Below are 26758 nucleotides of genomic sequence, written 5' to 3'. Positions count from 1 at the left end.
GCGCCTTTTGAGCATAAGTTTGGTTCATGAAACATGTTAAGGCACTGAAAAGTGTTGAAATGCAAAAGCGATACTTACGTTAATTTCATGAGTATGGTGCCATGCAGTAGCAGCCGGCGCAAAGCACGTAGTTTCGAAGTTTCAGACGATAGTCTTTCTTGGGCTACTTAAACCCAGAAACACCCAGCCAAAGTAAAACAAAGCCTGCGCAATAGTCTTATATAGTCACAGCTAATAGTGCCCGTTAAGACCGGGGTATTGTTCATACTTGTCAACATTGTTGAGAACAACAAGAGATTATACGCAAATATATGACAACAAATTAATACAGAAGTGATATTTGCAGCGTTCCTTTATAATAAAATCATACATATTTGATTTGTGCGAGATTTAATACTTCATCAACTGCAGAAAAAAAATTCACTCCGCCCTCATCCGCTGTCGCCCCCACCACTATACTGCTGGCGGCATTTTAAGAAATCAAGTGGCAGCAGTTACGAAAGGTTCCACTAGACAGGCTCCACGTTCTGCTTGGAACACACGTGGACCAGGGAAACGCGGTACTATAAACATTGAAGTGGGGCGCCTTAATTCAAGCGCGTCTCCGCCGTACGGCAGTGCTGGCATCGATGCACCCTGCCTGGAGCAGTGGAGCGCGGTAAATTTAAATAGGCTTCAGCAAACCTTTAGCGTGTTTTCCTTGGGGGGAGCGCGACGCAAGAGGAACAACATGAGGTGAGCGGAAAAGCCAAGGAAGACATTTACTTGGCAAATGTCGACAAAGATCGTCTTTTGTCGACATTTGCAACGAAAGGAGCAGATACGTGGCCAATTTTTTTCCAGTGCGAAATCAATCCTTCAAAAGTGAGATCAGCGTCAGTGATGTGTAGCATTTTGGTTTCATTTGTTTTATTGACGCGAGATCTTGATACCTGCGTGTAATGAAAACCTGCACGTAACGAAAAAAGCAAAGTTTTTTTAACTTTGTTACGTCCAGGTTTAACTGTACATAGTTGTACGGGGCGTAGTCTTCCCTGTGTGGTGCTTCATGATATTCTTTAAGGGGCCATAGAGGCGAAATAAGTTTTGTTTATTCAAAACATAAATCATGTCAGAACAACATTCATACTAATTTCTATGTGAACTTCAAAACTTAAGCTAGATTATGAGAAAAGAACACGAAAGAGTGGTGCCTTGAGCCACTTGCACTCTGATGATGATGATGTTTGCAGTTTACTGGGGCAAGGCCAACTAAGGGCAAAGAGCGCCAAACAATAATGATCACATGAGAGTGACATGGAAGTAAAAGTAGAAAATTTCAGTAAAAATAAAGTAAAACGCAAGTAATGAAGATAACTGGTGTAAAGGGCCAGGTTGTCAAGATGCATGACAAGAAATGAGGAACCTTAAATGAGGCATGACACGAAATGAAGAACCTTAAAAACACGTTTGACTGAAAACATGGACTCGTCTCCTTAGAAGTATGACGGGTGTTGTGGAATATGTCGTATGTACAGCTGTGGGAAGTGTTTGCGTCGTGTTATGTCAAGTGCCTTACATTGAATGAGTATGTGGATTACGGATAGGCCTTCTCCACACCCGCTGCACATGGGTCTTTGAGGTGGTGTCATTGGTGGGTCAGCCGTGTAATGGGGAGCACTGCGTGGTGTGCATCGGTGGCATTACGGTGACGACCATGTACCTCACGACGAACCTCTCTCGCGGTCAGGTTGAAGAGTACGTGGATAGAGCGTTGGAGGATTCTCACTACAGTGCCACTAAAGCCGGTGCGACTGATGATGATCGTTGTACTCCTCGGCGGCCGCCGTTCATCTTGGTGGGCGACTTTAATGTGGATGTGCACAAGAGCAATTGGCTCGTGCGCTACATGTCATCAAAGTACTCGCGTCAACTAGCGAGGCAACGACAATACGAGGCACATGCATAGCCGTGGTCTTTGGCAATTGCACGGTGGCCCCATTAGTGCAGCATCCACTGCCGTTACACTTTAGCGACCACAAGGCTGCCATAGTGAAGGCTACGACGAAGACGACACCAATAAAGACGTGCACCAACGTGTAACGCACGTGTGTGCCTTCTTCATTACGTATGCGCAACGTACGCGCAAATGTACGCACAAACGCCTAAAAAGTAAAATTTACACCACCTTCCCCCGAGGGGAACCACGAGTGTTTCCCCCCACGCATCGTGGGGGAAACACACGATACGTTCCCGTAATATAATGGAAACAACAAATTGACACGCTAAATGGAAACAAGATAATGGAAATGCAACAGAAACCCCACGATATGTCACATCTACCCATTGTTCCCCTCGCGGGAAGATGGTGTAAATTTTGTGTAGGGTCACGTGAAATCCGTGGTGTACAGCAGCGGCCAAGTGGCAAATCTCGCGGCCCTCGCAAGACGCATCCAGGCAGCCTTCACCGCCATCGACAACAAGATGAGGGAAGCAGCCTTGACGCCTATATTGATAGGCTGCAGAAGTGCATAGACTCTGACGGCGGCCACTTCAGAAAATGAGGTCTTGAACGCTTCATTTTTCCTTGTTTATTTTGACGACTGTGTGAACCGCTGAAATAAAAACATTTGGTTTTAGTCGGACTACAGCGTGAATTTCTGGAATAAAGGTCTTTGTTAGGGGAAAAACAAATGCTGTGTGGCGAATCATCTAAACTTGTTCGCCACCCATTGTCCTCTAATTCTTAACGTAGCTCTGCACATTTTTCACACGATGTGAAAGATCGTCTGCTACCTCATTTGGCTCCTCACTACCGTGAATCCCCTTCGTCCTTTTCGCTCTCCATAGCCCCGGTGGTGCCGTCGTTCCAAGATCAGCTTGCACTTGCTCGCACGTCCTAAACGGTCGCCATTTTCCCAAAGGCGAAAATCGTTTTCATTTATTTCCAGAATAAAAGGCAAGTGCTGTCGTTGTTCCTGGTGTTCAAGAAAGCAGACCACAAAATGCGACCTTCGTGTGAAGTTAGAGCGACAACCGAGCAGCGGTCAGCACAGGGAAACATTTTAGTGTTACAACTATGGCCGTAACAGCCTATATAAGGTAATTTGCAAGGTATTTACTCGTTTTCTTTAAAATATAGTTAGGCTTCATGCTGTATATGTTTTGACTGAAACGAGTGGAAGCAGGTGACATCAGCAAGAGCGCAAACTCAACAGGAACAAGTGAGCTACCTGCGCGATCGATGAACTTTGAGAAGAAATGCTTCTTTTCTTCTTAACACTATTTAATTGGGTGAGCTCCTAAAATAGGATACTGATGCTGCTCGATGCAGCGCGAGTATTTTGTGTTACATAAATAAGAATAAGAGCGCTCGATTGTTGCCTTCCCTAAAACAGCTTTGTGGAAATGTAGCTGGAAATCCTCATTTCCAGCAGGAATATGCAGACCATTTTCATCTGGGCATTGTCTTTTGTTTTGAGTCACCCTCAGTGCTGAAGCTGTTTTGTACAAAAACGTGACAAGATAGTGTATTGACCCGAACCTAAAGACATGCCAGATTGAAGAAGGATTTCGCATACTCTCCACCAACCACCGGTTCTGTGGTTTCGTCGGTGCAATTGATAACAGCCACATCAAAATGGTGGCTCCTCTGACGGATAATTTTTGCATGAAACAACTCTATTCAATACAATTACAAGCAGTATGTGATCACCATCGTGTCTTTTTATCATTTTTGCCGGTTACGTACGATCTGTGCACGACACGTGTGCTACGGAACAGCGCCACCTACAAGCATGCACTCGGCCTCCTCAGGGCTATGCGCTACAAGCCCCAACAACCCATCCAACTGCGGTTCAGTGCAGCGCATCCAAGAGCACAATGTGTAATTGAACGTGCACGTGGCCTAGTGAAGGGACGATGGAGGCCTGTTTACCAAAGCTCTGGAAGTGACTGTTCGCAAGACACCTGATGTTGCTGCTGTTTGTGCAGCCATGCACAATGTGTGCATGCGGATGGATGATGAAGCACCGGAGGAAATGGAGGACGACGAGAATGAAGGGCCGTGCAACCAAGATTATGACCAGGAACATGTAATACGGGATTAGGCGGCATCAGAAAGAAGAAACAAGACAGCTGCCAGACTCCTCTAAAGTCTCTTCAGGAAATCATGACTATCATGAGGTTTTGTAGGTAGGTATGCAACTCTCAAATGGCGACCCGCAATGGTGGAGAATTTTTTACTGCAGCGTAGACAATTTCCATAAGTCGCGCCACAGGACAGCCTTTTCCAAAACTAGACTCGGGCAGCCAGGTTTGTTGAAAAAAATTTAAAGGACGAACGTACACTGCACTGAAGTATTATACTTCACTGTAGAAAAAAAGCATACCCTTCATTTGCTACGGTGCTTGCTCTTCTTTCGCGCACTTTGCAGCATGCCAGTGAACTGCTGTGTTCCACTGTGTACGCATTAGAGCCGGTAAAAGTCCGGAACAAAAGGAAACACACAGTAAACGCTCTCCACACGTAGCGGTTGTGCACTGAGTAGCCATCGCTGAATACGCGCAGATGCAAAGAGTAACAATTTTTTCTTGTGATTTCCAAGTCTCTCCTGAGTGGGTGTAGGTTAGTTTAGTGCGGGGCCTTTTGGTCATACTGAGGCCTTTGGTCATATTCTACAATTGATGATGGTTGGAGTTTTTTGGCGCAAGGCCAGCTGGGGCAAAGAGCGCCATATATTCTACAATTGAGGCTGCAATTGTAGAACCGTAAATGCCTAAAGAATGACGAAAGTATCGACAAAAAACTAGTCGTTTGTCGCCACTTTTTGTCGATAGCACGTTTCGTCGACATTTACCAAGTAATGCCTCCCTTTGCTTTCCTGGGGCCGAACTCTTGATCCGAAGGGCTTCTGACAATCACGACGTCAAAATGACAAAAACTCGCCACCTCCTCGCCCTCGGAGATATTGGGTAGAACGTAAAAGAGACACCAGCCAAAAGGAAGCAGCCCTCGTGCCAGAAGTGCATGCGCATGTTTTGTGACTGCCTTTGGGGACAATCTCATAACTTTGAAATGATGCAACAGCAAAATTAATAAAAATGTTTGCATATAAACAAAACGTTTCACGCACAATATTTGAACGTCTTAATTGGACGGCTTCATTACAGACTGAAGGGGAAACTGCAGCATGCCGTCGCATAAGAGTGTCACTTTGCGCCCTATGGTGACACAGGCGCAGTTTCCTCCGCCAGCATCGCAGGATGCTGGCGGAGTTGTGCGACCAGGGCACGTCCGAAAAGAAGACTGTAGCAGGTAACTCACCTCAACAATGCAGGCCGTGCAACAAAAACGGCTGGGCAGTGGAAAGCCATGTGTGGAGGCAGAAGCAAGGTGCAAAGGCGTGGCTGGCCTACCGGGGGACCATGAGGGGAGTGTGAAGTTTTGCACAGATGTCCTAATCTGATGCTGTTGATGATGATGATGAAGTGATTGTTGGGGGGGGGGGGAGGGGGGACAGAGGCCGGTAACTGTCTGGCGTTACGCCGACACCTCAACCGGCCGAACGGAAGCGAGGAGGGTGGGAGAGACGAAGGAATAGGCAAGGAGGGTGAAGTGTTGGGGGGAAGGAGTAGGGAGAAGGTGAGTGGCAGGTAACATGAGTCGCACACGTAAATTTCGCAGTACAGTGGGCAGGCTGGGCTGACAGGGTATTACAGCAAGGTTGGCGGTTGGTACCGAATACAGAATAAGAGCACAGGGGATCACGCCAGAGTCTGCTGGTGGCATAGGGAGCGGGGTAGAAAAGCTGGGGGCACAACTGAAACGGCAGAAGACATCGGAGACCGAGAACAATAACAGAGGGAAGCAACAACATTAGCAGGTGACGCCGGAGTAGGATAACATGGGGGGGCTCTGCAGAGGATAATACTAAAGAGAATATAGTGTAAAGCGTCAGACACTGGATACTGTGTGGGTTAACAGGGGCCCCAACGGGGGTTGCGTGTGCAAACAGCAAACCTATGCATGAAACGCGAAAAACAACTGGGGGGGGGGGCGTAACAGCAGCAGCTGTACGAGTGGCAGAGAAAGTCGACGACTGTGCGTTTGGTACGACCGGCGCTGCGGGGGGTGAAAACCAATAACAGCAAAAGGTAAAGAAGAAAAAAAAAAAAAGGTATGTAATTATACATATATAATAATAATAATACTACCTAGGACAGTGGGATATTGGTTACTACGTGGATTAACAGGGGCCACATCAGGGTTAGCCCGCTGTGCTAGTTACGGCCGACACTGCAGGGGAAGAGAATGATAGCAACACATGGTATGAGAATAATAAGAGTAAGGAACCTCGTATAGCGGGTTGTAATGGTACATGATATTGGCAGCGGGATATAGGTGGGCCGGGTATAAGTGGGGATAGCTGGTAAGCAGGGAGTAGGGGGCGTAATAAGGGGCTCGCGGGGTAAATACTGGATTAGTTGGAAAGGGATATATGGTTGTTATGGACAGGTACAGCGCATGAGCGGGTTGGTATAGTCCCTGGTGATGATGTGTAAAGGTCAACAGGACGCGCACCGCAGGCAGGGCGTTCGCAGTGTTCAGTTTTCCGTGGCACAGGATAGTTTGTGGCTGGTTGGGTGTGCTGGGAGGCGCGTGGGCTCGCTCCTACCAGACCGCACTGTGACACACATACACGCACTTATTCACACGCGTTCCGATGCGGGCACCGGGCGAGGAGTGTTTGGGGGGAAGTGTTCTTGGCAGACGGGTGGGCCTTGCACGTCGTAGGGGGCACGGAGCTCGTGCGGCAGCAGGTCCGAGGGGCCGCACACGGAAGCGCCGGATCGTGCAGGGGCGGCCACGGGGGCCGCGCACGGGAGCGCCGGAACGGGCAGGAGGGAAAGGAGGAGGAGGAAAGAGAAGGGGGAAGGAGAGCGACGGCGGCGGGGCCGTTGGCCTCTACAGCAGCTGGGCCAAGCCGGTGGCGTGCAGATACTGCAGCAGTGCGGTGAGTGCCGCGCCCCGTCCGCGGGAGGCCGAGGGGAAGAGTAGTTCCTCCCGCGTGCTGCACGCAACTCCGAGGGCGGCGTAGCGCTGCAGCATCTTGGCCCGCTCGGTGTGGTGGAGGCTGCAGCGTAGTAGTGCGTGCTCCGTGTTGGCGAGTTCGCCGCAGTGCTGGCAGTTGGGGGAGGCGGCCCGGCCGAAGAAGAAGCGGCGGGCCGTGGAGAATGCGCTGCGCGTACGGAGACGAAGCAGTAGGCAGCAGTCCGCGCGGCCGAAGGTGCGGCTCGGGAGGCGCCCCGGGGGGGTTCCCGTTGGCCAGACGCGGGTGCGGATGTTGTTTTTCCGCGTGCTTCGCCGCCCAGTAGCGCGCCTCGTCCCCCTTGGTGGCCGCTTCATAGATGGTCGTGTCCGCTGAGTGGGCCGCCTTGGCGAGCGAGTCGGCCAGCTCGTTGCCCGCCAAGCCCACGTGAGCCGGCACCCAGTGCAGCGCGACGCGTCTCCCCTCTGAATGTAGGTCACGCAGCTTCTTGGCGAGCTGCCGCACGAGCGGCCCATGTTTGTGTGGGCTTTGCAGGCGCAGGAGCGCTGCCCGGCTGTCGCAAAGGATGACGGCCTGGAGGATGTCGCGGCGTTCCGCCAGGGCGTCCGCCGCCAGGTGCAGGCCTACCAGCTCGGCTGTTGTTGAGCTGGAGCAAAGCTGAGACGGCGCTGCACCGTTAGTTCTAGCTCTGGGGCCGCGCAAGCGGCGGCGGCGGAGCCTGGGGGGCCGGGCAGCACGGAGCCGTCTGTGTACATTTTTACTGCGCCTGCGTAGCGCTCGTGCAGCAGACACGCGACCTCTTGTTGCAAAGCACAGGTGGGGGTGGCGCGCTTGCTTTTCACGCCAGGGATCGTGGTGTTGATGTGCACACCCGCGTCGCGCTGCGGTGGGGGGGGCGGGTCTGTGGGTGGCGGGTCTGGACCCACGAGCTCTTCGTATGTTGTTAGGAGCTGGAAGGCTTGCGAATGGGGACGCTGTCGAAACCGCTCGAGGAGGGCGTGGCCGTCTGGGGCGAGCTTCAGGCGCGCGATGAAGTTGAGCCCGTAGCGCAGCGCGGTGGATTGCAGGGGCCACGACCCGGCCTCGGAGAGGGTTTCGACGATGCGGGAGTGGTTGGGGAGGCCGAGGCAGAGACGAAGGGCAGCGCGATGTTGGAGTTCAAGCTTCCTCCAAGTTGCAGGTGTTAACTTGGCCTGCGGGAGCGCGTAGAGCACACGGCTGACGCCCGTGGCTGTGTACATACGCGCGGCCAGCTCCGGGGTGCAGCCACGCCCACCTGCCACGATCTTCTTGATGGCTTGTAAGGCTGTGGCGGCCATGGCTCGGGCAGCTTTCAGGTGGGGCCGCCAACAGAGCCTGTTGTCTAGTGTGGCCCCCAAATACACCACCTTTTTTTGCCACGGCAGGATGACGCCGTTCAGTTGGAGTTCTTTGGTGCGCTTCGCCATTCCCGCCGTGGGGTGGTATGTGAGGGCCACAGTTTTGGTGGGCGATACCCGCAGGCCGAGTTCTTGTAGCTGTCCGCCGACGATGTTGAGGGCCACCTGGATGGCTTCGCGGGCAGCCTCCCGCCTGCCCGTGTGGGCGCAGTTCCAAATGGCGATGTCGTCGGCGTAGAGCATTATGTGGGTCGGGATGGGGTCGGAGGAGGGGAATGCTGCAGGAAGGGTTGAAAGGGCCAGATTGAAGATGAAGGGGGACAACACGCTGCCCTGGGGCACGCCTGCTGTGACGGGGCGGGCCGAGCTGATGGTTTTTCCCACGCGCACCTGAAGGTGGTGGTTGCCTAGGAAGGCATTCAGGTATGCGCGCATCCGCCCCGTCACTCGACAGCGGTCAAGCGCGGCATGGATCGTCGTGTGGGGGAGCGCGTCGAAAGCTTTCTCCACGTCGAGCAGGACCAAAAACATGGTGTGCTTGCTTCCCTTGGCCTGCTCAAACGTGGAGACGACGTCCGCGATGCAGTCCGCCGTGCTGCGTCCCCTTTTGAAGCCGGCTTGCTGCTCGGGGCTCCATTTGTGCTCCCCCGCGAGCCACTCCAGTCTTGCCAGCACCATCATCTCCAGCAGTTTCCCCACCGCAGATGTTAGAGAGATGGGCCGGTAGGAGCCGAGCTCGGATGGTGGTTTGCCGCGTTTCAGGATGGGGCAGACGTGCGCCAGGGTGAGCGAATCGGGCAGCGTGCCGCCCTCCCACAGCGTGTTGAAGTATGTCAGGAGCCTCTTGCGCTGCTCTTCATTGAGGTTCCTGAGCGCCTGGAAAGTTATTCCGTCGGGGCCCGGGGCGCTCTTCCGCTTCGCCCGCGCCAGCGCACGCCCCAGCTCCTGCTCCGTAAAGGGTTCATTCACGACCTCGGCCGCGCGCGCGTCGGGGGCCGAGAGGGGTGGTTTGTTTACGTTCGGCGGCGCGCGGCCGGCGGAGGCTGGGGGGGAGGAGGAGGTGACGTGCGCGGCGAAGGCCTCGGCCACTTCGGCGAGGGGCTTCCTTTGGGCGATGGCCAGCGAGAGGAGGGGAAGCTTGCCGGGCGAGGGGGGCTGGGTGAGGGCACGTAGGAGCCGCCACGCTCTCGCAGTGCCCGCGGCGCTTTCGAGCGAGGCGCAGATACAAGCCCAGCTCTCGCGCCGCTGTCTCTTTGCGTGGCGGCGCAACACGGCGTCAATTCTGTTATACAGGGTCCATTCATCCCGCGCGCCGGAGCGGATGGCCTGGCGTTGCGCTCGCTGTCTCGCGGCGCGCAGGTTGAGGAGTTTTAGATCCGGGGCCGGCTGGAAGGGGGCCGCGTGGGCCGTTGTTGTGGCCGCTTTGAGGGACCGCTCGAGCGCGCCGAGAAAGTCGTCCTGTTGGTGTTCGGAGAGCAGTTCTCGGAAGCGGTCCCAGTGCGTCACGGAGAAGACGCGGCCTCGTTCGGCGCCCCCGCATTCTGGTTCCATTACTATGGGTTTGTGGTCCGAGCCCCATGTGCTGGCCTGAGGCCTCCAGGAGTACCTGAGGTGTTCGGATGTAAAGGCGACATCGATGCATGAGTGCCGGTTGTTGCGCTTTACGAATGTTGTTTCCCCGGTGTTGATGGGGGCGAGCCCGCAGGTGGTAATAGCGTCAACAAGCTGAGTGCCGCGCTTGTTGGCACGCCTACTCCCCCAGCTGGCGTGGTGTGCGTTAAGGTCGCCGCACACGATCTTATCACGCGTGCAGAGAGCAGTCAGGGAGCACAGCTCGGTAGGGTCCCAGTCCCGGTTGGGTGGTACGTAGGCACTCACCACCGTCGTCTCGGTTTTCCCCATGCGCGTCGTAACGGCCACGCATTCGAGGTGATCGCTCCGGGGGCCACCGAGGTCGATCCGAGCGTGCGGGATGGATTTTTTGATGTAAATGGCTGCTCTCGTGCGGCCGGGGGCGTGCGCGGTGTTGTCGCATCGCTTGAGCGGGCAGTGCGGCTCGGCGCATTTCGTCGCACAATGGTAGGCGACGTAACCTGGCAATCGGCATTCCTCAGGTAAGGTGCCTGTCTCCTGGAGGCACAGGATGTCGTACGGTTGATGTAGGACCCGCGCATATAGGTCATCGTGGCGCCTGCGGAGTGAGTTACAGTTCCATTGTAGTATGGAGGGTCTTGTTTTTGTTTGGGCGCGGGTGTTTGGGCTGGGGATGTTATTTTCCATTTTCCAGGAGTTGGATGTAATTTGTCAGATTGGCGATCGTTTTGCGTGCTTCATCGAGTAGTACGGCCGAGGGGGCTGGCGCTCGCAGCCGGCTGGCGTATGATGGACGCTCCGGTGACGGGGGGCTGGCGGGCCGTTCTCGTACAGCTGGGGGGGGGGGGGGGGGGGCGGGGGGTTGGATGTGCACTGTGGGAGGTGACAGCGTTGCGGTCGGGCGCGCGGGGCATCTTGTGGCCGTTGCCCAGTGGGGCCCCCCGCAGTTGCAGCAGCGGAGCCCTGGGGCCGCGCAGTCTTGTGTGGGGTGGGCGCCAGCACACCTGGCGCAGCGAGCCGCGCCCCTGCAGGCCGTACGGACATGGCCGAAGTTGTAGCAGTGCCCGCATTGGAGGTTGCGGGCAGTCAGGAGCTCTACAGGGACGCGGATGTGCGAGAGAAACACATGGGTGGGTGGCTGGCGGCCCAGGAAGGTCAAAAACAGTAGCTGCCCCTTGCGCGACCCCCCAATGATGGGCACCGGAGTTTTAATTCGCTCAATGAGCTCCTCTGCCCCGCCTGCGGCATCAATGCCCCGCAGAACCGCGCGTGTGCGTCCCTCCTTCGAGGCAGGGTACGGCTGCACGGGCACACCCCCGAGGGAGTGAAGCCCGAGCAGAACGTCGCGGGTGTCGTCGCGCACGGTATCTACTGCCACCAGATTAAGCCGCGCGTTTATGCGGATTTCTCCCAGGCCACGGAGGTGTTTCAGTTCCTCGCTCAGGTCATAGCGGCTCAGTTTGCGTAGGCTTGCGCCTTGGGTGTTCGGCTTAAAGAGCACCGTGACCTGAGGGGCGAGTCTGCCGGCGGCGCTCGCCCGCCGAGAGTCGGTTTGTTTGCCTCCCGCTCGCTCGGGGAGGGGTGGCCTGGGAGGGAGGAGGGGAGGGTGTTGGCAGACTTGTTTTTTTAGGCCGGCGCTTCCCGTGCCTCACCAACGTGAATCCCTCGTCCTCCGCGTCGGCCGCGTCAACCGCATCGGGGCGCTCGGGGTCTTCTCTGCCCTCGGAGGAGCCGGCAGGGGAGGAGGAGCTGGGGTCCGCGCTCGGGGGGCTGCGCGCTGCCTGCTGCGTCTTCGGGGGGGGAGGGTGGCGCTCGCTGACTACGTCATCCGCACTCTTCCTGCTCTTGGAGTTGGCGGGGGAGGAGGAGCCGCCGGTCGCGTTTGGGGGGTCGCGCGCTGTTTGCGACGTCTCCGCGGGAGGAGGGTGGCGCGCGTTCTTGGAAGTGGGCGCCGCGTGCATGGTCCCCTGCAGCCGCCCGGAGATGCTGTTAGCGGCTGCCTCGCAATCGGCCGCTGTTGCCGGGGGGACGCTTTCCGTCTCGCCGCCGCGGCTCTCGCTCTGGTTTTCCGTCCTTGGTGATGCGCCGCCGACAGCGGGGGGCCGGGGGCTCGCCGCATTCCTTGCAGCTGTCGACGGGGGTGTTACGTCGCCGCTTGGGGGAGGCGGGGGGCCTTCGGCAATGGCCGCCATGGCCTGATTTTCGCCGGGAGGCCGGAGGAAAGATGGCCGGGGCCTTCGGGGCGTCTCTGGGGGCGGGTGGTTACGCTTTCGTTGCGGGGCAGGACGGCGCTTTTTTGGGGATGCAGGAACGCGTCCCTGTCGCACGCTTTTTCGGAGGCGGGAGAGCGGGGGGGTGGGGGGTGCCTCGGTCGTCGCAGCAGGTCGTTTTGGGAGCGCGAAGGTCGCGACTGTCGCTGATGCGCGGTGCGTGAGCCAAGCGCTTCTGCAGAATGCGATGCGCTGCTGGGGGCTGTCGGCGCTGTGACCTCGGGTTCGGTAACGCTCTCGGTCGTGGGTCGATCGCGAGGGGCGCTGTGGGGAAGAAACGGGGGGCGAACACTCACCAGAGCTGCTGCTGGTTTCGCTGCTGCTGCTGCTAGAAGTGGCAGACGACGAGGAAGACGACGAGTCGGAATCCTGGGTCGTCTCGCCGCCGCCATCGCTAGCCTGTGCTGCTGCCCTTTTCATGGCGCTAAGAGCTCTCATGCCGGTCTCTAGAGCTAGCAAGTAGCAGGGTGAGATAGTGCGGATGGGGGTGAGGACAGGCTGAGAACGGGGGGTTGATGGGGGGTAGAGGTTGCCATGGGGCGTTAGAAGGTGGGGGGGGGGGGCATGATGAGTGCAGATGAGATGAGGTGCTAATTAACGGGGGAAGAAGAGACCCTCCCTTTTGAGCCCTGAGAAGGGCTTGCCACGGGGCGCGGCCTGAACTAAAATAAACTGAGGGGGAGAGAGATATTACATTACATTATGTTATTAGCCAGTGGAACAAAATAAAATAGGAGAGCGGTGTAAAAACACGACTGCTCGCTTCGGTGGCTCCAAAGCGACCCACCCTGATGCTGTTATTGTGGTACCTTAACAGCAATGCTACCTTGCCTAGGATTGAAAAGCATATTTTCTTCCTGAATAATATACCTGTGTACGAGCAGGAACACGTATTTTCTACGTAAAGAAGGCAAGCTATAGCGCAGTGCGTTTTTGTTTTCAGCAAGATGGAAGTGACATTTTTTTCAACAGTTGTTTTCCTGAGGTTCTACCCAGCCTTCCAGTCCTTTTCAGACACACGGGCGCCGGGCCGGGGAAAGCAAGCCGAATACTCACCCTGCTTGGGGTGAACGAAGAGGACACGGAGGTGCTCACCGAGCATTTCGATGGGGACGGCAGTCAGGTGTGACCGCAGTGCCAACTCCTAACTGCGACACTGATTTGACTGAACCCATTCTAGAGAAAGAAACGTACATTCTTAGCCGCAAGTCATACATAGCTGATGTAATTTGTGAGCTTGTGGAGATAATGTTGCTAATGGTGGATGATTTTGCTGCATGCGATCAGGATCCGGCGGGGGCCACCGCTACTGGTGCAGGACACCCACAGGTCTCCGTGTGGGACAGTCCGGGCAGCAGCGGCATGGCAGGTGTGTAAATATTCCATTTTAATGTCATGCTCATTATATTCAACATTGCTTGTGTTCAGGCCATGCGCAGATGTTTGCCCGAAATGGACTTCGAATTTTTCGCAGCTCCAGCAACACCTAGGAGCCCACATGGTGTGTGCAGCCCTCCCCAGCAGAGCTCAGCGCTGTCCAGTCCTCCCCCGCACACGCCTCCCCTTCCAAGTCCTCCCCCGCAGAGGCCTCCCCTTCTCCGTCCTCTCCTCCCCAGCCCTCCCCCGCACACACCTCCCCTGCCCAGCAGCCCAAGCCAGGCTGAGCCCTCCCGAGCCAGGCCGAGCCCTCCTTCCAGCAGCTCGACTCCTGAACCTACTCCACCAGGGCAGGCCTTCTGCAGCCGTGCGAGTGGGTAGGGTATTAGGCAACGCACAACGACAAAATGCACTCTTGGCTGAGCTAGACTGGCTGCCATTGTGTAACAGACTCCACTTGCGAACAAAAACAGGTTATGTTCGTTGCTGAGTAAACACTTCATGACATCCTGCACGGACCATGCAAGCCGTGCTTCACGGCAGAACCTGGAGTTCTTCTAGTGAGGGACACCCTCAAAGCAAAGAATCTGGAGCTCAACATGCTTCAAGATGAGCTCGTTACTGCCCAGCAGCGCTTGCGGAAGGTCAAGGACGAGTACGAGTCATTCGGCATTGAAAAATTCCGACATAGCGATGAGGATGTGCAATTTTATACGGGACTTCCAGACTACGAGAGTTTTTTAGACTTGGTATACTTTGTGGACCCCGGCGAAAATGGTGAAAATATAATGCGCCACCACAACAGTGGCAGCCAACAACACGAAGGCTACAAAGATCGGCCACAAAAGGTTAGCATCCCAAACCAATTCTTCATGGTCCTCATACAGCTTCGGCTTGGCGTGTGTCACCAGCACCTTGGACACTTATTTTCAGTGTCCATGAGCACGGTGTCTAGGATATTTTCAGTGTGGGTGGATTTTATCTACCTCAAGCTGTCAGAGCTGACTTCATGGCTGTCGCGGCAAGCTATTGACGAGGCAATGCCTCTGGCATTTGTGAAGAAGTACCCCTCCACGTGCGTGTTACTTGATGCAATAGAAATATGCTGTAAAGTGCCATCGTCGTTTGTGACACAGTTCGGCCTGTACTTGCATTACAAGTCGACACACACATTCAAAGGACTGGTTGTTGTGACACCTCACGGACATGTCACATTCGTTTCTGAGCTGTTCGCCGGGTGTACTTCAGACAGGGAATGCGTGATAAGTGGTTTTCTGGAGTTAGAATTTGACGAAGGAGACTATCATGGCCGACAAAGGCTTCCGCATTGAGGACCTTGCCGAAGACATTGGAGTGAAAGTGAACATTGCACCCTTCCTTCGACGTGACAAGTTTGCAGCCGAGGAGGCCCAGGACATAGCTGCACTCAGGATTCATGTGGAAAGGCGGATACAGCGCATTAAGTGCTTTCATATATTTGATCACCCCATTCCCATTTCACTGTCCCCGTTTGCCAATCAAATCTGCGCAATATGCGCAGCTGTCTCACCCCTGCCGTAATGACAATGCCAATAGCACACATACATACTTGCAACAATGCATTTTGAACTACAACGATCCAAATAACTCCACCAAACAAGCTCACTGTGGAATGCTCCAACCAGTTCCAGCCAGACACGGTGGCCCCTGCCTGCACGTAATACACCACCAATGAGCAGGCACACATCCACACCCTCGCCACAAACTCCGCCAAACCAATGGTTGCCACCCCAGCACTGCACACCACCACAAGCCACCGCACTGCCAAAGGCCACCACGCCAGCGAACCGTCACGGTGGTGCAAAGACAGCGTGATTGGAGAGCCTGGATGATGTATCAACCACCTTAGCAGGAGACCATTGGCACTTGATATCAATTTAGTGCCAGCGGCTGCCCAAGAAGAGTGCAGGGCAGCACTTAAGCAACAGCTTGAAGCAGTTGAAACTCTGATGCCTCTCCTTTGTTTAAAGTTGTTCAGTTGTGTTCCTGAACAGGAAGCGGTGCGGGGTGGTAGGCTTGTGCAGTCCATAGAGCTGTTGGCCGGAACTAAAGAGCCGGAACTAAAGAGCACTTGGCCAAGGTAAAGAGCATCTGGCTGATGCACAAGCACACAGACCATGGTGCTACAGCAGATGCTACAACAGCTGCGAGACAGCAAGGAGCCACCTCGAACAAATACCGCCCACAATGGTATTAAACGTGCTTGTGTTAGTGCTAAGGTACAGGATGAGTGCTGGCCTGCCTAGGACATTTTTAAATTGGCAATATTAGGAATGCAAGACCACAAGTGTTAACCATCATGGCATGACGTGTGCAGGTTGCTAGCAGCACTTTCACACACTTTGTGCAGCATAAGTAGAATCTCGTTAACATAAACTCAGTTATGATTTACTTCATTGTTGAGACGAGAACCACTTCTCCCTTGACATGCAGAATGGAAAAGACATCCGGTTAAGACAAAATTCTGGTAATTCAAGCAAATTTTAATGGTCCTTTCGAGTTCGTCTTAACGGGAGATAAATATTTCTATGGTATAGCCGATTCAGTCTTGATAAATCCTCATCTCTAGCTTGATAACATGCACTGACATGCCAAACAGTTTGAAGCAAAGTTACAGGAAAGAACCTTCACCCACCATGTTTTCATTGCACATGCTAACAGCCAGCACACAAAGCATCTGAGCATTTAAATGAACAGAAGAAAACTAATCCGTAACTATGCATTAGAAGCATGTTCAAGAAAAACTGGAATATGTGTAAAAGTGAAAGCCATACATGAGAGTGCCCCACACAGTGCATCATACTGCACATAGTGGCGAAAAGGTAAGGCACAAAGAGAAATTTGCATTGCCAATTTCTCAGGTTATATGGGAATGCCTTGGGTGATAACGGGTCCTCACCCCACCCCCTTCTCGAAAGCGAGCAGTGAGATATGGCGAACCGATAGGCGTGGCGCCGCGCCACACCCGAGCATGTGCTGTACATGGCGATGAAGGTGATGTGTTACAACGTTGGCGAGAAGACCATGACGTTCAGGACGAACGCGACTATGAGTTTGTTTACGCGCAAGCAACTTGAGAAGGGCGGTTCTGCGTTTCTGAATGAAGTGCTCAACCGTGACTTGGCATTCATGCGCGGCGTTCCCAACACGGTTCAGTACTGGCAGGAACGTCGTAAAGAGCTCTTTGCAATGATCCGGCAGTTGGGCAAACCTCACGTCTTTCTGACAATGTCAGCGTTGGAACTGCAGTGGAACCGACTGATCGATACGCTGGGACGTTTGCGCGTTGGTCTGGAAGGCCGCGCTCGCGTGATTGAAGAGCTTCGTTCGACGCAGCGTGCTGACCTGGTCAACAACGATCCGGTAACGTGTGCAATCTACACGCACCGAATCTTTGACGTGATCATGAGCATCCCGAAGGACAAGCGCTGCTCGCTGTTCAAACCATACGTGGTGGTCGACTACTTTAAGCGAGTCTAATTCCAACAACGCGGCAGCGCTCACGTACACACGATTCTGTGGCTTGACAATGGGCCTGCCGACAAAGAGTTGTGTGGCGACATGCCACGGACCTTGGAGATGGTGAATGTGCTTCTAACGCTGGACACATCTCTGCTGAAATGTCCTCAAACGCAAACACACGAGCACACGCCGACATGCAGAAAGTACGGTGGGCCAAAGTGTCGTTTCGGTGCTCCGTTCATGCAGAGTGACTGTACGCGGATCGTAGTGCCGTTTCCTCCGCTCGGTGAGGACGAGGATCCTGTGGAGAAGGCTGGGCGAGACCGATTGAAGACCAAATACAACGAGATGCACGAGACGTTAGAGCATGGTAACTTTGCCAGTCTGGACGAGTTTCTGACCACGTGTAACGTCCACTCTGAAGACGAGTACCTGGACAGTCCTCCCAAGAAGGCGAGCACTGGTGACATTTCCGGAAATATCTCCCCGGAGTACATACTTCCACATGTTTGGCTATCCCACATTCTCACCAAAGATATTTAGAGTTTGGAAAAAAAGCCCGAAGCACTACGAAATTATGGTTGAGGGGTGGCATAACGGGCTCTCCTCTTGACCTTGAAGACAGCAGCACAACCCGTCTACATGCAGTTTTCGTCAGACAGTAGAACATGCGACCCTGGGCATAATATCAGCCCTTCCACTTAATCTTCTTACTGGGGCCAGAGAGAGGAACGGCTGAACCATCTCTGTTTCAGCCTGAATAAAACATTTGTACTACCATCACCGTGTCCATTTGGACCATCAATTAGCACCTATGCCGCGCCGATCTAGAGACAAAAAATACCCGTCACCAAAATCGTGCTTGTCGCACACTGACACAGCTAAAAATAGGTAACAGTGAATATAGGTGCCCTTTTCGCAACAACAAACACTAAGACATTAGCTCTAGTATGCTACTGGAAGTTGTAGTTCTCAGGGAGAATCGGAACTTCTACATTACTTCCGCAAGCCCTTCCAAGACACAACACCTAGTAGAAAGTTTCATAGCAAGCTATGATAATGCATAATGGACACAGAAAACGTTAGCTTTTTCATATTACACTTGTATTTCTACAATGCAAGCCACAAGTTGCAAGTAGTCACAGTAAAGTTTTGCTCCTTTTCAGGCCACCTGTAACTTTTGTTGGGTGAAAATTTACAGCACTAAGGGGCAGACAACAGCACTCGCATTGAATGCACATCTCCCGTATGAATTTCCCTTTTTTCTGCATTTTAGAGCTGCCTATTTTCCTTTAGCATAAAAATAATGCTTATTCCATGTAAAGCATGGGCTTCAAATCCATGACATTTGTGCTTCTTGGTAGGGTTTCTGAGCACTTCCTTTCTTTTCTTTTGTAGTGTTAAGGACAATAAAAGCCACAGCAACACTTTGCCAGCACTTTGCTGCCGAAAAGCTGACCACGGCCGAGAGACCATGCCAGGGTAGGCAGCTCTGGACAGCTTCACAGCACCAGAATGATGCACCAGAACCACCATCAACAAAAGCCACTCGGAGTACAATGCAGGATGAAAGCCCCTAACAGAAACTACACCACAAACTAATCCCTTGTAAGCCGCATTCATGCCTACCAAAAAATTTTGTAGCATCTTTAAATAGAATTGTTGGTCTCGTGGGCTTGTCAGGTGTCCTTAAGCAAGTTAAGATGCTTTGCTCGGTGAATTTCTTGAGTTTTTTTATTTTAACCTTACAAAGCTCCCAACTTTTCTCTGTATTAAACCTGTTATAAATGATAAATAAGTTTGTCTCTGCTGCTCTTAACATGCGTAAACATTTGTGAGTATAAGGACGTCGCACAGTTAATAATAACTAATCACGACACCTGCTGCTAGTGTACATTAGACTAAATGCTCACTGCTATTTCTAAATGCGTCGGAAGGATGTTACCGGGCCTCAGTGTGAGAATAGTAAAATAATGTCAGGGCTGCTATTTGTGTTCTGACACTCAGAATGTTTCCTACAGTAGTACTACACTACGTGAACGACTTGGTGGGCTAAGAGAGCTTGTGTTGCTGCCAAGGCTCGGATGTGCCTGCAGTCATTGCTTTTTCTGCTCGTGGACACAGGCTCAGCTGTCTCGATTTTATCTGAAGAAATTTTTTCAATACCACTTTGCATCGCAAATAGCCCTTGAAGCTCCACCTCGAATTCTTAAAGGTTACTCAGGTGGTGTGTCATGTGTCGAGGGCACCCCCCGAGAGGGGATGCAAACCCCCCGAAAAAATAGTAAAAAAGAACAACGGAACGAGAATTTTGAAGTGCGCGCCAGGAGAGCGCCAATCAGCAAGCGCCAGCGCCGACGCACCGAGGAATCATGGGCAAAGGTGGCAGCGGACTGGTCGGCCAATCAGGGAAGGCCCCGCATGGGACAAGTGGCGAGATGGCCATATAAGGACAGGGAGGAAGCAAGAAGCCAATGGGAGTGCTCCACGGGAGAGCCCAGAGGGTATAAAAGCGGGGCGCACAAAGAGAAGGGGGAGGCAAGAAACCGAAGAAACCAGGAGGCGGCCGGAGCACGTGCGCTTCAACGAACGAGCCAGGGGGACGCGGCCAGGCCATCGACCACGCCATCCGAGCCTGGGCGGGAGCGGGCCGACTTCGCATCGGCACCGTCATCCTAGGTGCACCACGAACCTGTGTCTTCGTGGCCCCAGCGGCATCGGTCAGGCAACAGCGGCCAGCGTCCACGCTCCGTCGACGTTCGTCTCGACGACCCCGAAAGGCTGCGTTCGGGCCGAGCCTACCTGGAACCTCCAGCGGCAGCGGCTACCAGGGAGTAGCCACCGAGGAAGCACGCCGCCGAAGAGATGACCGCGTGCGTCGAACGCCGGCATCAAGGACCTCCAGTGAGAGCGGCTACCAGGGGGTAGCCACAGAGGAAAGAAGTCAGGACGCGCGGAGCCCACGCCATCCAACGAGTGACCGCGCGCATCGGACGCCGGCACCGAAGAAGCGAGACGAGGAAGGCTACCACCGAGCCACGGCCACGCAAGGGTGCGACACGTCAGCGCCGACGACCGGGGTAGGTCAGTCCAATAGGGACGCAGTCCTGGGACACAACTAGGGAGTTGTGGTTTAGTGAGATCACCTTGAGGGTGATAGAATAAGTTGATTTGGACGAGTTGTGTAGCACTTTATATTGTAGAGACCTTTGGGTTAGAGTTGAATTGTATGTTGGGATTGTTAGTTAGAGATGTGAGTGTTTATCGTTTGCGTGTAGTTTAAATATTGAGTGCTTTACCTGAGGGTGTTTTGTGTGTGCATTAAATGTATGTTGTTAAACACATCAACGGCTTCCATGTGTCCATTGCTATAAGCCCACTTTGCATCGCAAATAGCCCTTGAAGCTCCACCTCGAATTCTTAAAGATTACTCAGGTGGTGTCATACCTCTATCAGGATGTTTCACAGCTACTATTCAGTTCAAAACAATTCAGAAATCTCTTATTTTATGTTGTGCCAAGAGCCAGGTCTTTACTAGGAATAGGCGCCACTTATGCTATTCGTCTGATCATCGCAGGAGATCAGCTCAGATGCTGGCGAACCACTGCAACTCCTCTGAGTCACGACATACCTCTACCTTCATATAACCTGTCAAACTGCTTCAAAGAATTCCAACAGCTGTTCATGCCAGGACTGGGCCATGTTAACACACGTTGACATACATGAATTCAAGGTAGCTCTTCTATTATGCCCAAGCAACTCAAGTTGCGCTGATTACCACTAGCATTACGCGATCCAGTATCCAAAGAAATTGAAAAACTTCTTCAAGCTGCTGTTAAGCACATCTCTGCTTCAGAATGGGTGTCTCCTATACTAGTAGTTCGAAAACCTGATGGGACAATCAGGATGTTCATTGATTTGCGAGAACCAAATCAAGCAAATGTCATTGACTATTTTCCACTGCCTCACATAGAGGAAATCCTTCAGTTGTTCCAGGGAGCCACGCACTTCTCTAAACCGGATTTAGCATCCGCATATCATCAAGTTCCTTTGCATGTCAACAGCCGGAATCTCATGGCGTTCATAACTCATGAGGGTCTATTTTTTTAAACAAGTTTGTTTCGGCCCGGCGTTGGCCCCAGCAGCTTCTCAACAAATGATGCACGGCATCCTCCTTTAAGGTTGCACTGGAGTGCAACGTTATGTTGATGATATCATAGTATATGGCAGCTCTTAGGAAGAGCATGATCACAACCTGCCACAAGTGCGGCATCGCATTTCACAAGCAGGCATGAAACTTAATGACAAATGTCTTTCTGATGTTCTTGAACTTTCATTTCTCTGTCACGTAGTATCTGCGAACGGCATTCAGCCTATTAGCAAGAATCTCAAGCAGATTGACTCATTCGCACAACCGTTCAATGTCTCTCAGCTCCCCTCTTCCATGAGACTTACTCCAAGTTCATACCTCATTTAGCAGAAATCGTGGAGCCTATACATAGACTCCTCAGAAAAGACCATCCATTTATTTGGGATAAAGAAATAGAAGATAGCTTTCAAAAGGTCAATGCACTCTCGCATACAGCACCAGTTTTGTCCCTCTTCGATCCGAACCTCCCAGTCATAGTCGCTAGACGCATCTGACTATGGCATTGGTGCTGTCCTTCAACAACAAGACGGAAATATTACCCGTACCATACAATATGCCTCTGAAACACTTACTACAGCTGAACGTAAACATTCAACTGGGGAAAAAGAAGCGCTTGCATGTCCCCGGGCCTGTGAGAAATGGCACTCATACCTTTGGGGTCGTCAGTTCACATTAACTCTCTCATTAGCACTCTCGCCATCCGAAGGATTGGGACACCGCCCGTTGCATATCGGGCGTTGGTCAGCTAGGCTTTTGAATTATAATTTTGATGGCCAGTATCGGAAAGGAGACAACAATAAGGTTGCTGATGCACTATCGCAAAATCCACAAACTACTCTGGTAGAAGAAACACCTTTCAAAGAACAGGTCATAGCAACAGTTGTCTCTAATGAAGAAGTTCGAGATGGAACAGTCCAAGATCCAACATTATCAGAGGTTGCGTCGTATTTAACTAACCAATGGCCCCCCAAAAGACAACTTTCACAAAGTGTTTGCCTGTACTTCGAAGTCCAGGTCTCGCCTTAGTGGAGAATATCATTTGTAGGGGTGAACACGTGGTACCCCCTTCAGGTCTGCGCAAATGCATCTTGACGCTCCCACACCAAGGACAGGATGGTGCAGGAAAACACATTTGTATCAAAACTGCGCAATTGCGCAGCTGTCTCACCCCTGTGACCGTCGAGGTCTGCGGGCAACCCATGTCCATTAAGCTGGACACAAGGGCCAGCGTGTTGGTCATTGCTGGGAAGCTCTTCAAGCGCACCTTCCCTAGAGTGTTCACTGAGTCTTCGAAGGCCATGCTGCGCAGCTACTCCAGACAACTCGCCCAGGTCAAGGGTCAGGTCCAGGTCAGTGTTCAACTTGGCAACAGGGAGGCAACCCTGCTGCTGCTGGGCTGAAACTCGATTCAGGCATCGAGTGTTCGGTTGCCAGAATACAAGAAAGCTGCACTACATGTGGTGGAAGACGTCCCAAACCTCCTGACCAAGTTCAAGGTCCTGTTCCAGCCCGGGGTGGGCACATTTACCGGCACGGCTAGCTGCCGTGCCGGTGAATGCAAGTCTTGGAGGGAGCACAGCCTTGGTTTTTCAAGCCTCGCCCACTGCCATTTGCCCTGGAGAATGGGGTCACCCAGGAGCTGCAACAGTAGCAGAGAAAAGAAATCTCTCTGCAATTGGTGCGCAGTGGGCAGCACCAGTTCTTCCAGTTCTAAAGCAGATGGCAGTGTCAGGATCTGCGGGGACGTCAAGATGAAAAATACATAAAAGCATTTTATCAATGCGATATCTAGCCAAACTGGCCTCTGGACAGGAGAGTGCTATGCGAAACACCTATAGGTTATTTTATCCCTGAAGAATCTTGTGTCCAAACCACCGAGGCATCACATGCCCCTCAAGACCATAACACAGGCCTTGAAATTCCACCCCCCCCCAAAAAAAGTCACATCCCAAATGTCGTGCCACACTCGTCAAGCAGTGTGTCATGCATCACGCCCAGACATTCCACTGCACCACACAACGAGGATTTTAGAGAAGCAAGGATGTAGCTTGGCCTGTGCTGCAAAAAAATTAAGTTGAGCCATTGTGCACTACTAATTGCAGCCACCCAATGCCGTTATAGGTGAGACTTTTGGCGGATGGCGATCGCAAGCCGGATGGACGACGATGACGAAGACGCGAAGGGGCAATCAACGGGGCATGTTCTAAACACCCCGAGGCCACCATCATCATCAGCATCTTTCGAGGTCGTTCACCCCCCCCCCCCCTACGACCCGACCAATGAAAAGCTGCCAGCGACAGTGGCTGGCGACAGAAGGGAATCCCAAAGAAAAGAACACCCACAGAGAACAGAGGCTGTGAAGTGTGGAGAGAAACCGGAATGCGCGGCGGTCGGGCGACCAGACCCGTGCCGTGCCCCAAGATGTTCTTCACAGGCGCAACCTCTAGAACTTCTCCTCCGCGAGGAAGTCGTCTCGCCGTGCAGTGGTGAAGGACAGTGACGCCCAAGACAGCTGCGTTTGCTACTTGGCAACGGGAGCTGGGAGCGCGCTTGACCCATCACGGCCACGACACTCCAACTGGACATGTCAACGCTTCTTCTGACCTGTGTCGGTAAACACCGCTTACTGTGACATATTACTTCATTTTCCGACTGCGACTATTTCCAGTTAGCTCACTCTTTACTGCTTCCTATACAGATTTTGTCGCCGCTACTCATTGTTTGTGAGTTCCCCATTGTTCTTTACCCTATTGTGTGTATATTATTTTGGTTTCAAGCATGATAACAGCCAGTCTCGTTTAAAAGTTCTTTTTGTAATTATTATTGTCCCCGAACCTGACAGACAGACAAGACAACGTGGCGCTAATCAAGACTGAACTGTCTAAAATTCGTCTTGCAGTTTGTAGCCCACTGGAGGTCTAACTGAAGTTTTCTGCTGTCAGGCAACCCCTACACCAGTTGGCCCGGCAACACGCTGGAAGAGTCACTGCTGCCGCACGAGCTTCGGCAGCTGGAGGAGACATGGCTGCGTCTGCGGGCAGGGCACTACTCCCTGTCCTACGACTTTGCGGCCTTCGATCATCAGCCGACAACAGAGGAGGCAAACGCGCTCCAAGAGGCCACCCGCCAGTGCACGCACGCAGCAGTATGTTCAGCCACACCAGAAAGACGACTTTGAGTCCATCTTGGCCACCGTCCGTTGTGGCTACCGTGTCACCACCATCACGTCGCCCCCCGGCCTCAGGCCGCAAAAAACTTTCCAAGTGACTTTCCAAGTAGGTCTCATGTCCAGCCTACGCTCCACGTCGTGCATTGGCTCGGGGGGATACTTAATCTTTGGGGAGTTTTTGCGGCGCATGATCGATGACCTGTGGGCCGGCTGTGCCGAGACAGTCTGGCAGCTGGTGCGCGGTGACGACACACAGGTCATGGGCCAGTTCTACCACGACGTCCTGGGCATATAGGTGCACCGAAAGTCAACGGAAGGATTGCATGAACAGCTATGGCCAAACAGATTGGTATCCCATTAACCAGGCACACATAAACAGCCCACTGAAGAGTGTGGCTAGCTATGGTCACGGCTGTGCGGCTAAGAGGGGCCAACATAGAATGGGAGATACCTCTGGCCTGCGAGGAATGGCCAACGTGCAGCCAGAACTTTATGGCCAATGAGCGGACCAGCATAATGGAAAAGGATGGTTTACAAAGGTCAGTCACAGAATGACAGCACAGCTAAAGACCAACATGGCTGCCGCAGAACTGCGTTTAATAGGCGGGGAATCGTGGTCGCAGGTAAACATTACCAAGGAAGGTGAATGTGCAAGACATCCAAACCTCGGAAGAAAACAAGGAAATGAAAGAACAGACTGAACATGCTCCAGCCACGAATAGGTAACCTGGGTTAAACCACGGCGTTTTCTCCTTTCCCCCAGGGAGGAGCCCACATGCCGCTTGGAAAGCAAAAGTTCGCAGGCCCCATGCTAAGCTCACATGAAAGGTCAGACACCAATCCAGTGGACCCCGTCCGGCAATGACAGTCTAAAACACAACTCAAGCGTGGGGTTCCTTTCTCGTCGGGCCTTTCGGGGACATCGTAGCCATCACTACACAACTGCGCCATGTGGTTGCATGACGGCATGAACGAGGAGACTGATTTTCGAGGTTATAATTTAGACTGGTTGTCAGCCTTCTTGAGATTATCCTGAAGCTGCACCACACAAATTTGTTTCCGCAAGGTCATGGAACAATTAAATGATTTCCAGCACCGGCTGGAAAGTGCTTCCACCCTGGACTGGAATGAACTACCAGCCAGAATAAGTGGCTTGCAAGCAAATTTCCAGGATCATTTCCTGCCGGAAATGACACGTCTTCTGGCTAGAAATCGCACCATCCTTAGATAAAACAACGCTCACTTCTACCTGGAAATCACTTTTTGCTTGCTTGAAATCCTGTTTAAGGCCAGCGTGGGTTGGCTACCGATTTAAAGCCTGCCACGAGATCGTCAGCAAAGTTTTGTGTGGAGAGTCCGCGTCCGCAGACAACGACGGTGCAGCAGCTTGGATGTCAGCCAGTCTCGTGGGCATCCTAAAGGACTACGCCCCAGCAGACATCTACAATGCTGACAAGACTGGCCTTTTCTATGAAATGCTGCCAGCACGAACCTTGGACTTCAAGGGTTTGCGCTGCCAAGGAGGTAAGCAAAGCAAGAAAAGGGTAACCGTCCTGTTATGCACGAACATGGACGGTTCGGACAAACAGCCGCTTTTGGTCATTGGGAAAAGTGCCAAACCACGCTGCTTTAAGGGAAACCGGGCCGTCCCTGTGAAGTACGTCGCCAATAGCCGGGCTTGGATGACCTGCGCTATCTTTGGCGAGTGGTTGGAAACCTTCGACCGGGACATGGGTAGACAAGGCCGGAAGGTTTGTCTCCTCTTAGACAACTGCTCCGCCCACAACGTCGAGGACATCGAGCTGGAGCATGTGCAACTGAAGTTCTTCACGCGTATAGGAACGTCCATCACGAGGGACTCCACCCCCGACCTCACTTTCGCCATACCGGGACGCAACGGGAAGACGGCACAGTGGCTTAACACGGGACGAAACCTTGGTAGCGACCACTTCATTATTGAGATCGCCCTACCTACAAAAGCGACAGCTACAACCACAACCACACGAACGCAACGGGTGACCAACTGGACCGCGTTCCGCCAATCCCTCGATGCACCCACCGATATTGACGACATCGAGGAATGGACGAGAGCACTCGCTCAGGCAACCGAAACAGCGACCACAGATCTCGAAACCGACGACTACATTACCCAGGTGGATAGCCGGCTAGCCCATCTCATCGAGGCTAAGCAATCTCTACAACAGCGATGGCGGAGTCAACGCACAAACCGCAAACTCCGCAAGAAAATTGCTCTACTCAACAAAGCCATCGAGCAACACAGCAAGGTG

At 52.9% G+C, this 26758-nt stretch overlaps 1 protein-coding gene across 1 annotated transcript; it reads left to right on the top strand.

The window, feature by feature from the left end:
* Window positions 1-15748: 15748 nt before the first annotated feature.
* On the top strand, window positions 15749-17410 carry LOC144175827 (uncharacterized). Its single transcript, XM_077704835.1, has one exon. The coding sequence runs from the start codon at window positions 16672-16674 to the stop codon at window positions 17167-17169; it is 498 nt and encodes a 165-aa protein (XP_077560961.1). The 5' UTR covers window positions 15749-16671; the 3' UTR covers window positions 17170-17410.
* The last annotated feature ends 9348 nt before the right edge of the window (window positions 17411-26758 follow it).

The sequence above is a fragment of the Haemaphysalis longicornis genome, unplaced genomic scaffold (assembly GCF_048455015.1).
Source record: "Haemaphysalis longicornis isolate Haplotype H1 unplaced genomic scaffold, Haemaphysalis longicornis Haplotype H1 scaffold_3, whole genome shotgun sequence".
NCBI classification, from domain to species: Eukaryota; Metazoa; Arthropoda; class Arachnida; order Ixodida; family Ixodidae; genus Haemaphysalis; species Haemaphysalis longicornis.
The sequence above is the reverse complement of the archived record's forward strand: the minus strand, read 5'-3'. Positions and strand labels throughout refer to the sequence as shown.

Excerpts from the sequence above, each read along its gene's own strand:
- LOC144175827 (XM_077704835.1), top strand. The coding sequence starts at position 16,672 with ATGGCGATGAAGGTGATGTGTTACAACGTTGGCGAGAAGACCATGACG.